The 12,264-nt window shown below is 38.7% G+C and overlaps 1 protein-coding gene across 6 annotated transcripts in view; it reads right to left on the bottom strand.

Moving 5' to 3' along the window:
• The window catches only part of MTRF1 (mitochondrial translation release factor 1), a 48,615-nt gene extending 37,768 nt beyond the window's left edge, over positions 1 to 10,847 (bottom strand). For 3 of the 6 annotated variants that reach the window (XM_046028367.1, XM_046028371.1, XM_046028370.1), the window contains exons 1-5: positions 10,542 to 10,847; positions 8,274 to 8,687; positions 3,241 to 3,332; positions 1,744 to 1,825; positions 1,437 to 1,544 (exon numbers count right to left, since the gene is read on the bottom strand). In XM_046028367.1, the coding sequence (XP_045884323.1) occupies positions 1,437 to 1,544; positions 1,744 to 1,825; positions 3,241 to 3,332; positions 8,274 to 8,679 (688 nt within the window). In that variant the 5' untranslated portion in view covers positions 8,680 to 8,687; positions 10,542 to 10,847. Of the gene's footprint in view, positions 1 to 1,436; positions 1,545 to 1,743; positions 1,826 to 3,240; positions 3,333 to 8,273; positions 8,688 to 10,298; positions 10,321 to 10,541 lie in introns of those variants that run through there. The other 3 variants (XM_046028368.1, XM_045977870.1, XM_046028369.1) reach the window with 3 other exon arrangements.
• Positions 10,848 to 12,264: the final 1,417 nt, after the last annotated feature.

Here is a 12,264-nt window from a genome sequence, read left to right as displayed (position 1 = left end):
GCAAGCACTGGCCCGTCTTTTGTCCGCTCTTCCTGTGAAGGTCTGCCAAGGTCTATGCCAGGTCTAAGTCTTAGTCACACCTGGATTGCTCTAGCAACCGCTCTGCAATTTGCCTTAAATCGAACCTCTTGGTCCATCCCACACGCTGCTATCTAAATAATCTCCCTAAGATATATATTTACCAAATCATGTGCCTTTTTTTTTTTATCATGTGCCTTTTTTAAAAAAAGATTTATTTATTTGAGAGAGCGCAAGGGAGCACGGCGTGGGAAAGCAGAGGGAGAGAGAGTCTGAAGCGGACTCTGCACTGAGCACAGAGCTGGACATGGAGCTCAAGTTCACAACCCTGAGGTCATGACCTGAGCTGAAACCAAGAGCTGGAGGCTTAACCGACAGCAGCAACCAGGTGCCCCCACATCATATGCTTACTGATAAAATCTTCAATAGGTCACTACTCTCTAACAATCAAGTCCTGTTCTGCTTTTAAGGCTGTTCAAACTCTACCCCCTGGAACTCATTTCCTATGTCTTCTCATCACATACTCCGGTTTCTCTTCTGATCATATGTATCTCTCACCTTTTACTATGTCTTCCTGTCACAGATATGCTCTGGGTAGGCTGGCTTCCTAACATAGCCCTACACACATCAAGATCTTTCCCACCACCATGTGGTTGCTCTGATTTTTTCTTCCCTTCTCTCAATTCCCTTTCCTTGACCAGTGGCCGTATTTAAAACCTGTACCAAGGGATGCCTGGGTGGCTCAATCGGTTAAGCATCTGCCTTTGGCTCAGGTTGTAATCTCAGGGTCCTGGGATCGAGTCCCACATCGGGCTCTCTGCTCAGTGGGGAGCCTGCTTCTTCCTCTCCCTCTGCCTACTGCTCCCCCTGCATGTACTCTCTCTGTCAAATAAATACATAAAATCTTTAAAAAGATAAAAAATTAAAAAATAAAACCTGTACCAAGCACAACTTACTTATTCTAGATACTAGCTTTCATTTTTCTCTATTGTTTAACTTACTTTAATCCTCTTTCCCTACTTTATTATTGGGTAGCAATGTATAAGCAAGAAGAAAAAATTTCCATATGGCTTAAAAGAATGAGGAAAAAAGATACTATCAGATGTTTTGATTTAACACAACTGAGTATTTAAAAGTTTAAGGACTTGAGGTGCCTAGGTGACTCACTTTAGTGTCCAACTCTTGGTTTCAGCTCGGATCATGATCACAGGTTCCTGGATTGCATCCCACATTGGGCTCCCTGCTCAGCGGGGAGTCTGCTTCTCCCTCTGCCCACCCCCAACTCATGTGTGCTCTCTCTCTTGCAAAAATAAATAAATAGAATCTTTTTAAAAAATGGGACAACATGGTTCTAATCAAGATCAGAGGTAAAATAATTCTCAGCATCATTTGTGGACTAAACTCTCAAATATCCCTACCATAATCAGCTGGTGTATAATTCAGGAGTTCAAATTTCCAGTTTTTGTAGCTTGAATAATTCTGGTACATATCAAATATTTCCCGAGTAAACTGCTGGCAGATATCACCTAAAAAAATACAAAAATACTCAGTCAGCACAGATTGTTTTAAAGAGAGCCATTCTTAGATACAGGCCCCCTGGGAAATAAGGAGTAACTGTTTCCATAGTGAAACACATTTACTGGACTGTTAAAGTTATATGGTATCAAACCAAGGTAAAATCTAAGTGTTCTTTTAGATCATTTACAATAAAATTATTTAACTGACCTCCAGTAGTTCTTCCAGATGTCACCTCTAAAATAACATCATTTTTGTCATATTTCTCCTTTGGCACTAGACTCTGGAAAAGCTGAAAAAGGAAAGAAAGATCAGATTTGTTTGTATATTTTCCATGATTATACTATTGCTTGATTTTAGACAAAAGACCTCCAAACATTAAAAAAAAAAAGTCAGTGATTAACAAAATTATATGTATCCCAATGAGGTCTAGTCATTAAATGCTACAATAAGTAGACTGCATTGACCTAAAATAAGTGATCAATTCACGCTAACAATGGAGTTACTTGTCAGGGTATTCTCCACAATGCTATCAGATTATCTTAATTTTCTAAAATGCCCAAGTTTAGATCAAAGTCCAGAGTGTTCCATTCATTTTTCAGATTTTGACTCTTATTAGTTCTAAACAGTAGCTAGTTCTAAACAGTGGCTTCTTTCATCTAATGAATGAAGTGAAGCTTTGAAAAGTCTTCACTTGGAGAAAATGAGGACTCTTTACATATGATTGTGTATTTTCTCCTGCCACAGATGACAGTTGGCCCCAGGTCGTGCCCTGTGTTCTCAGTAGAGCTGTTCTGCTTAAAGAATATATTGAGGACTCCCAGGATAAGGCTGAAATAGTTTCTGAGCCGTGACAAGAAAACAAGGGGCTTCCTAATAAAGTAACTAGCTTCCTTCTAAAGAAGAAAAGGGATGCAATTTTATTTTTTATTTATTAGTGAAAAGTTTTTCAAATCAAACTACCTACATGCCATGACTCTCCCTACTGCCAGTTTTTGAAATACTCCATCTCTGTTAGAAATGGTAGTCTGTGAGAGGGAATATCAGACCAAGAGTGACAGTCTTTCTGCCTTTGACTTGCTGGTTAAATCAGTGATAACAGTAACTCCTCCACCACATTCCCCTCAACGAGCCCCTCCCTAGAGTCCCAGAGTAGGGGGACCGAAGGCAGGACAAGGGCAAACAGGACAGAAGAGAAGATACTACAGATGCTTTATAGCACTGTGGTTTTCATTGTCTTTTAGACAAATCATCCATTGAACTACAAGGAGCTAACGACTTGGTATGAACCAACTGTGTCTGTACCTTTGGATTCACTCTACTGCATACAGAAACCAAATTTTCGATCCTTAATTAACAAAATCACTATGTACCAATCCCCTTTTCTAAGGCTTAAAAACCTGATTCTTCCTCTTGGTGAACTAAGTTTCTTTACCAGCATCTGCCGCCTTGGCTGGCAAGTTAACGGCTTTGGAATATAATTGCTCGTGGAGGTGAGGGGGGAGATGATGTTTTATTCTCTGGCATCCCAATCGGTTCAACCTCATTCTGTAGCAAATTACAGTACTAAACCCAGCTAACTCATTCACCATAAAAGAAGGTTTAATAAACTGGTATTTGGAAAGTACTTTGACACCAAAGTATAGCCTCGTAAAACGGTGTTCTTTTATAGTAACACGATTGAGCAGTTTACCTCCTAAAACATACCTCACTGTATAACATATGGATTTTTTGAGCGATGGTTTCCCTCTCTTCCAATGCGAGTTCTTGTAACTGCTTTTCATCTTGTTTATTTAGACCTACAAACCATCAACAAAAATTATGCTTTTAAATATAGGAAAACTCTTAAATTGCTAGCTAATTTCTGTTTATAAATTTTATTTCAGTTGTGAAGGAGGGATTATACAAAAGAACAGTCAGAATAGTTAGAGAATATTAATTAATTAATAAGTACTTGTGAAGCATGTCTAAAAAAACTCAGTGTATAAGGAAGTATGATCATTGTCCAAAAGCTTATGATCTGAATGTCTAAAACTAATTACAGAAATCAATGATTAATAAAACAAGTTTGAAAAAGGACTGGTTAATTAAATACAAACCTAAAGAAGGTAAGTTTTAGAGTAAACTGGAGTGACCGCTTCTTGTCTTAAAGGTAGCAGCCATTACTCAGCACACCGTGGGTAATCCAGGAGGGCTGAAGCCTCCATTTTCTTCCCCTCAAAGTCAGAAATAAGAACTCTTAGAATTTTGAAATCTCTTGAAATATTTATACCTAGTGAACACTTTTTAAAAGCACCATGTAAGTCAAAGGAAACATCTTTGTAACCTCCGTTTTATGGAAACAATTGTCCTTTTCACATCATTTCAAGAGAGAAAGTTAAATCCCAGAACTCCCAACAAAAAAGCTAACAATGAGAGATAGTAGATCTTACAACCTTTGACTCCATTGCTCCGGATACCTAGACTCCATTTGTTAATGGTGATGCTTGCCAGCTGATGTAGAAATGTTTGATTCTTAATAGCGAAGAAGAAAACAGAAATGAAACATCCTCATTATAAAACAGAGAAGGCTCTTGAAACTTCTTCCCTGGTCATGGAAGTCATTAACACCTGGTGGGATTCTATTCCTCATTCATACCTTCAACATCTAACACTTATTATGCACCAGATACTCTGCTAGTTGCTGGGGACACAGGGATGAATAAAATGTGGTTCCAGGCCTTAAGTGGCTCAGTCTGGTGGGAAATAGGACATGTACACATGAGTACAGTATGGGATAGGACAGTGCCATGGAGGCACAAAGGAGGGGGTCTAACCCAGACCTTACCACTTGAGGAAGGCTTCCTGGATAGATGTCCTCTGAACTAAATTCTAATTACGGATCATCTGTTGCAGAACTGTAATATCACTAGTGGCCCCATAACATGTACTTATGCCACAAATGGACACTAGGCTGACATTACTCCGTACAGGTACCTACTGTGTCAAAGATATCAGAAAAACCTGATATGCAGTCACATAAAATTATTTTTGTGGCCTATTATTTTCTGATGTCTGAAATCTAACCTAATTCAGTTTCATTATATCAAGAAAGATTTGAGAGTCTAATATATCCTATGTTCAGTGTTGCAGGAAATATAAAAATGAGTAAGACACAGGCTCTGTCTTTGAGAAACAGATAATGAGGGAAGGGGCAGAAATTAAGACAATTACATAAAGGATCAAAATTCAAAACAGAGAAAGGTAACATTTTTGTTTTACAGAGGGGACTGAAGCCAAAGTATGACATCCAAGCCAACTTTATAAGTGAAATGAATTTTAACAAGGTAAAATTGGTGGGTAACAATGTGTGCAAAGACAGAAATGTGATGACGTGTATATTCAGGGAACAGCAAGTTATTTATTTTTCTTGGAAGGTAGCATATGCAAAGGGAATTCATACACTATACAGAGAGGCTGGTGTCAGTTTTCAGAAGCTCCTTTTTTTTTTTTTTATAGACTTATTTATGAGAGAGAGAGAGACAGCACAAGTAGGGTTGGGAGAGGGGCCCAGGGGAGAGAGCGAAGCAGACTCGATTGCAGGACCCCAGGATCATGACCTGATCTGAAGGCTCTTAAATACCAAATCGAGAAATTTATATTTATAGGCAGTGGTAGCTACTGAAAATTTTGAGCAGGGGAGTAATCTGATTAAGGTTGTACTTGGACTGGGAAAACCTGGAAGTGGCACGAAAAGTTAGGAATGTATTGTAATTATCCAGGATGAGCTATAATAAAGATATAAATTAGCAGAAAGAATAGAAGGGGACTCATGAAGGGTACACTACAGAAACAGAAGGAGACTCATTGGAACTGGACTCATGCAGTGGATAAGACAGGCTGTGGAATCTCACTGAGTCCAAATCCTTGCTCCCTGCCTGATTAGCTGAGTGACCTCTGACATTTAAAGCTCTCAGTTTCTTCATCCATAAAATGGGGACATTAATAATAATTCCTATCTCATAAGATTACTGTAAATACTCAAATGAGGTAATATTTACAAAATACTTAGCTTAGTGTCTGGCATATGGTAGGACAGTAAATGTCACTTCTATCACTGTTATTACAGAATAGCAGGATTTTAGACCTAGAAGAGACTTTGGAAACAATCCAATCCAATCTCAATTATACTGGTGATAGAATGTATACACCATTGTATAATGGTGATACAACCAAGGCTGAAAGAGATTATGTCAATTTAATTTAGAAGCATTTAGTAAACTCCTGTTATATGCAAAGAACCTTCCCCAAACTACTTGATTACAAATTTGAGTGGCATAATGCAAAGAGTAAAAAAAAATCCTCATTAAACATAGTGAGAGACTCATGGTACCACCAACAGACGGCAGAAAATCCAGGACTTTAGTTATAACTGTGACTGGTCTTGAGATTGCTTAACATCTCTAACACTTAATGGAACAGGATAGAGCACAGAAGTTTAGAAACTAAAAGCCTGTAGTACTATCTGGATAAATGTTGAATCCCAGATTAGTCCACTGTGCCTTTCTCTCAACTTCTGTACATTTTGGTTATTTTCATATGAGGAAAAAATGTTAAGGCAATAAGCAATATTAAGAAATACCAAGGGGCGCCTGGGTGGCTCAGTGGGTTAAGGCCTCTGCCTTCAGCTCAGGTCATGATCCCAGGGTCCTGGGATCGAACCCCGCATCGGGTTCTTTGCTCAGCAGGGAGCCTGCTTCCTCCTCTCTCTCTCTGCCTGCCTCTCTGCCTACTTGAAATCTCTGTCTGTCAAATAAATAAATAAAATCTTTAAAAAAAAAAAAAAAGAAAGAAAAAGAAATACCAAAACTGGGGCGCCTGGGTGGCTCAGTGGGTTAAAGCCTCTGCCTTCGGCTCAGGTCATGATCCCGGGGTCATGGGATCGAGCCCCGCATTGCGGTCTCTGCTCAGCAGGGAGCCTGCTTCCCTTCCTCTCTCTCTCTCTGCCTGCCTCTCTGCCTACTTGTGATCTCTGTCTGCCAAATAAATAAAATCTTTAAAAAAAAAAAAAAGAAATACCAAAACTAAAAATAAACATCTCTTACATAGATCAAAAAATTAAATGTAAAGTTAAAAAATTTAGCTCTCAGAAGAAAACACAGATGTACTCTCTGTAACCTTGGGTTACACAACAGTTTCTTAGATATGACACCAAAAACACATGCAACAAGAGAAAAAAAGATAAATTTGACATAATCAAAATGAAAAAAATATGCTGCTTAGGGGCACCTGGGTGGCTCAGTCGGTTAAGCATCTGCCTTTGGCTCAGGTCATGATCCTGGGGTCCTGGGATAGAGTCCCACATTGGGCTCCCTGCTCGGCAGGGAGTCTGCTTCCCCCCTCCACTCCCTCTGCTTGTATTCCCTCTCTCGCTGTCTCTCTGTGTCAAATAAATGGATAGGATCTTAAAAAAAAAAAAAAAGTTACACTGCTTCAAAAGATAACCCATAGAACAGAAGAAAAGTTTTGCATATCATGTATCTGAAAAGGAATTTGTGGCTATAATATAAGGAAGTGTCACAATTCAATAACAGGACAAATTACTCATTTTAAAAATGAACAAAGGATCTGAACACTCATTTATCCAAAGATGAGACACAAAGGCCAACAGGCACGTGAAAAGATGTTCAACATCATTAATCAGGGAAATGTAAATCAAAGCCACGATCAGATATCATTACACCCACTAGGGCAGCTAGAATCAAAAGGGCGGGGTAAAAATAGTGCAGTCACTTTGGAAAACAGTCTGGTAACTTCTCAAAAGGTTAAATGCAGAGTTATGATAGGCAATTGTAGCGCCACTGTTCATTACAACCCACAACTGGAAACAATCAATATCCAGTAAGTGATGAATGGATAAATAAAAGTAAGATGTGGTAGATCCATAAAATGGAATGCAGTTCCACAACAAAAAGACATTAACTACAAACACATGTTGCAACATAGATGAAACTTGAAAATATTATGCTAAATGAAAGAAGCCAGTCACAAACGATGTATTATATGACTCCACTTATATACAATGCCTGAAATAAAGAAATCTAGAAAATAGATGAGCTACTGCCTCGGCTTGGTAGGGAAGGGGAATTGGGGGAAGTGGCCACAAGGTGCAGGGTTCTTCCTGGGATGATGAAATAATACCTGGACCCTACAAGTCCTTTGCTGGGGGTAGGAACTGCATTTTTGTATCTCTGCTACATAAGCAGGACAGTGCTCAGGAAAGGCCTGCTCAATAAATTAAAGTTTCTGTAAAGGTCAGTATTCAGTTGCCTAGACCCTAAAAACTTCTTGACAAGCACCACGAGGAGCTTGGTCTCTTAACAGTTGATTTTTAGTAGCCAAAATACATCAAACACACAGAGCAGAATCCTGTCTTCTCCAAGTACAGAGTGCAGCCATTCTAGGCTTTTTAAAAGACTGTTCAATAAAGCTTTAACCTGGGCACCTGGGTGGCTCAGTGGGTTAAGCCGCTGCCTTCGGCTCAGGTCATGATCTCAGGGTCCTGGGATCGAGTCCCACATCGGGCTCTCTGCTCAGCGGGGAGCCTGCTTCCCTCTCTCTCTCTCTGCCTGCTTCTCTGCCTACTTGTGATCTCTCTCTGTCAAATAAATAAATAAAATCTTTAAAAAAAAAAAAAAAAAAAATAAAGCTTTAACCTATAAAACCAATCACATCGTTTACACACATACTTTTTTACCTACTTTTACACATTGAATCTAATTCTTCAATTGCTTGCTCAGCCTCCTGAATTTCTCGGTAAATGGCTGCAAGTGGTGCCAACTCAGCATGCCTTCGATTCAGGGACTTCCGGTCCCCTTCATTCACAGACATACGCTGCAAATAGTCATCAAGCGTCCTGTACTCCTTGTTCAGGTCCTCCATATATCTCTGTAGTGCTTTATGCTTCCACAGCATCTTGGACTGATGACAGTATCTCCTGGGACAATTCTTATTTAACAGATGGTGGAGAATGGGATTCCTGCTTTGTCTAAAAATCCACAGCCTTGTATCAAGATGGATCTGTGTAAACTGATGAGATTGGGAATGGAGGCGGGGGCCATTAAGGGATGAATGTCTAAAAAGCCAAGCACACAGGTGACGATTCATCTCAGCATCTGAAATATAATAAACACAATCTGAAAAAAAAATCAGCTCTACAAATACAAAAGCTGGAAGGAGCCTCAAGAAATCTTGTTCAGTTTCTGGGCACTGCCAGCTCCAAACACAGTCTGAAAATTCAGTAACCTATAAAAGGAAAATAATTCTTCATACCTCTGAATATAACATATTAAAATAAATGAAGATAGCATAGTTTTCTATTCACTCAATGTATAAAATTAACGATGGCAAATGAGTAGGAGCATAATAAATAAATAAATCAATAGGCTGGGTTAAATCAGCTACTTTCTAGGAGGTATCCAAGATCTAGAATTGAGTATGTGAACAAGCACTTGAAAGGTATGAAAAAATCATGCAAGTTTTAGGTGGTTCACATTTATATAGATTTCTAAAGCTCGAAGGAAATATTAACTGTTTTCTTGTCTAGTTCTTTAATTTTAGGTATCCAGATGTCCAAGGAAATCAAGTAACTTAATCATGATTATTTACTTAGCCAGACAGAGGCAGAGCTCATACTGGAAAGTGGTCTGCCTGTTCAGAGCTCAGTGCTTTCCATTTTCAATTCTGCAATCGGGTGCTTCCCTTTCAGCTAAGATCCTAAAGGAGGAAAACTTCAGATTTAACAGATTAAGAAAGTAGGTCTGGTAAGAAGGGACAGTGGCAATATTTGTATTAAGTGAAAAAAGCAGAATGGAAAACAATATAATCTCAATTAGGTTTTCAAAATTTTCTATGATATATGATATACAAGGAAAATAAGTAAATGGAATATTTGGGGGGGGGGGGTGAACCTAAAAAAGAAACATAGCAAAATGTTAAAAAGATGATCTCTAGTTGTGGATACCTTTCGCTTGCTTTCTGTTTTTTCTACGTTTCAGCATTCTTAATTTTTCTGTACACACAGCATGCATTACTGTCACAATCAGGAAAAAATAGTTACTTTAAAAAATTACAACTTAGGTGTAACCGGCTGTGTACACTAATTTCCTGCTCTTCACCTCTCTAATAGACATAATCAAAAGCTAACAAAAGCAGCTTTATTAAGAAAGGGGAAAGATAAAGTATTTTAGGAAAAACACTTGACTCCTAAAATTCTGAGGTTCCAAGTTGAAATGAGGGTCAAAATTTTATGATAATCAACCTTTATTGTCTCCGGTGTTCCTACTATGCTAGGAGGTGCATTCATGTATCAACTCATTTGATTATTATAAATCAGCTAACTTGAATATCATAACCTCCTAGAAACTAAAATATTCAGAGTGGTCTCCCAAACATTCAGATTTTGCAGGATTCTGCTAATGAACTTTAATGTCTGAAGCACGGTTGGAAAAAGACTGTGGAAGAATGTGCCAATGCCCAGCAGCCACACGTTACAGTCCCTCAGCAGAAGTTCCCGTGTCTTTACATCTAGTATCAAGCAGATCAGAGAAGTGTGTCCATTTGAAAAAATGGACAAATGGATGACAAATTTTTGTTAGAACACTTAGCTAAAATGTCCACCCTCGAAACAGCAGTAGAATGAGTAACTCTTAAGGTCTTGAACTTCAATGTTAAGAGAGAACACACCCCTCTCCCCTTAAACCAAGACGTTTACTCGCTAGGGTTACCTATGCCTGAGCACGGCCAGTCCCTCCATCACCCACCCCAGGAGCAGCATTACTCTGGTACTCTAGGAACAATTCTGAGTCGGCAGGTCAGAAGTGACACTAAGCCTGCGCCAGAACAACACGTGTAAGCCACACTTCGTCACTCAGTATACGGAGTGATCCTATCGAGACAACATGGGGAAAAGAGAGGGAGTGGAAAAATACTTTTTGAGATCAAAAAAGAGAAAAAAAAAATGTGAGTACCTAAGAAAAAGAAGAAAGGACGACGGCTTTCCTTTCTGAAGCCGGAACCTTCTGTGACCTACCACATTTCAGCCCGACGAACGCTGACTCACTTTCACATCCGGGTCACTCCTTCCGGGTTAACGCTTGCTCAACCACCTTCTCTTGAACGGTGGTCCTTCGGCGTGCGTAACAGCTAACAGGGGAAACCCGAGATAAAAATGACAAATCGAGAAAGAAAAATAAATAAAAAGACAAGGCAATAAAGGAAATCCCAGGAGATGACTACGGGCGGTACTCATCCGGAGCCGGAGCCCAGGGCGCGGGTTCCGACAAGATAGGTAGGGTGGGCGGTAGCGGAAAGTAGAATGAACGACAACTTCCGGGAGCTCCTCCCCGGGAATCCTGGGAGTTGTATTTTGTGCACAGGCTGGCCTCCAAGCCCTGGGACAAAAGCGGACTTCTGGTTTCACAGAGGCAAACACAGGAGAGAGCTCTCTACAATTCTGATTAGGAGATCAAGATTTACAATATATTAATAGGAAATTACAAGAATTTTTTATATGTGGAAATTATATAATGGAGCCACTAAAGCAGTGGAGTTTTGTTTTGTTTTTAAAGCAGTGGTTCTTTACTTTTTTTTTTTTTTTTTTTTTTGAGGATTCCCTTTTCATCATCCCCAGATTTAGGGATTCTACATTTTTTTTTTGTTTTTGTTTATTTTTCTATTTTTACCCTTTATGGGATTCTGCATGTTAGTAGTTGTACTTTCAGCTTCCACTGTTTGGGAAAATACCTAATAACTAAAGGAGGATATAAACTTATATTTCTAAAAATCATAACAGGATCCAAAAGATAGGAGACTATATCTATTCACAAATTAATGACTTTATAGATGTTGCATGCGTATATTGAATTTAGGGGCTCAAACTAGGTTCATAGCTTGTAAACTACTGATTAAATAATTATAAAAATCCAACTAATAAACAGTTCCAGGAAAATGCAAACATACTGCCTTACTTTGAATACAAGTCACTGCCGTGTCTCAATATTTCTTCATCAAAAGCCAAGGCAAACATCATCCCATATAACTGACTTCACAAGATATTTTCTTAGGTTGTGATTGCATATAAAAAGAACAATTAACTCTAAGTGTTATGTTACTTCAGGGTATTTACTTTTACCTAGGATATATTAAATCCTATATTAAATGGTTTAAACCTATTAATTACTTTAATCCTTACTACAACAACCCTAAAATACCCATTTTGCAGAAGAGAAAACTAAGGCACAGAAAGCTTAAGTAACTTGTCCAGGTAAAAGAACTGGTAAGTAATAGAACTGCGATTCAGTTAAGGCAGTCTGTGCTAATGTTCTGTGGCTCCTAAGCTCTGATACTCCCTCTCTCCTCCCCCTCCCACAAAAAGAAAAAAAGAAGGAAAGAAAAAAAGGAAACATTCCATTGTTCATTCAACAATGAGCGCCAGTTATATGCTACTCACTGTGTTCTGGACATGAGAATTTAGCAATGAATAGAAAAGACACAAATTTTTGCTCACATGGAGTTTATGTTCCAATAAGGAACAAATTCCAAAGAACCCATAAAAATCATTCTCCTGAATTATCCAATGAAATCATTTAATTCTTTATTTTGATTTGGGTATGCAGATATATAATTTAGGTAATAGAGTATATAAAGCTTTATCCTCCCTTAAAAATAACCTTACTGCTATGGACTGAATTG

The sequence above is a fragment of the Meles meles genome, chromosome 14 (genome assembly GCF_922984935.1).
Source record: "Meles meles chromosome 14, mMelMel3.1 paternal haplotype, whole genome shotgun sequence".
NCBI lineage: Eukaryota > Metazoa > Chordata > Mammalia > Carnivora > Mustelidae > Meles > Meles meles.
This window is presented reverse-complemented; position numbering and strand designations above follow the sequence as displayed.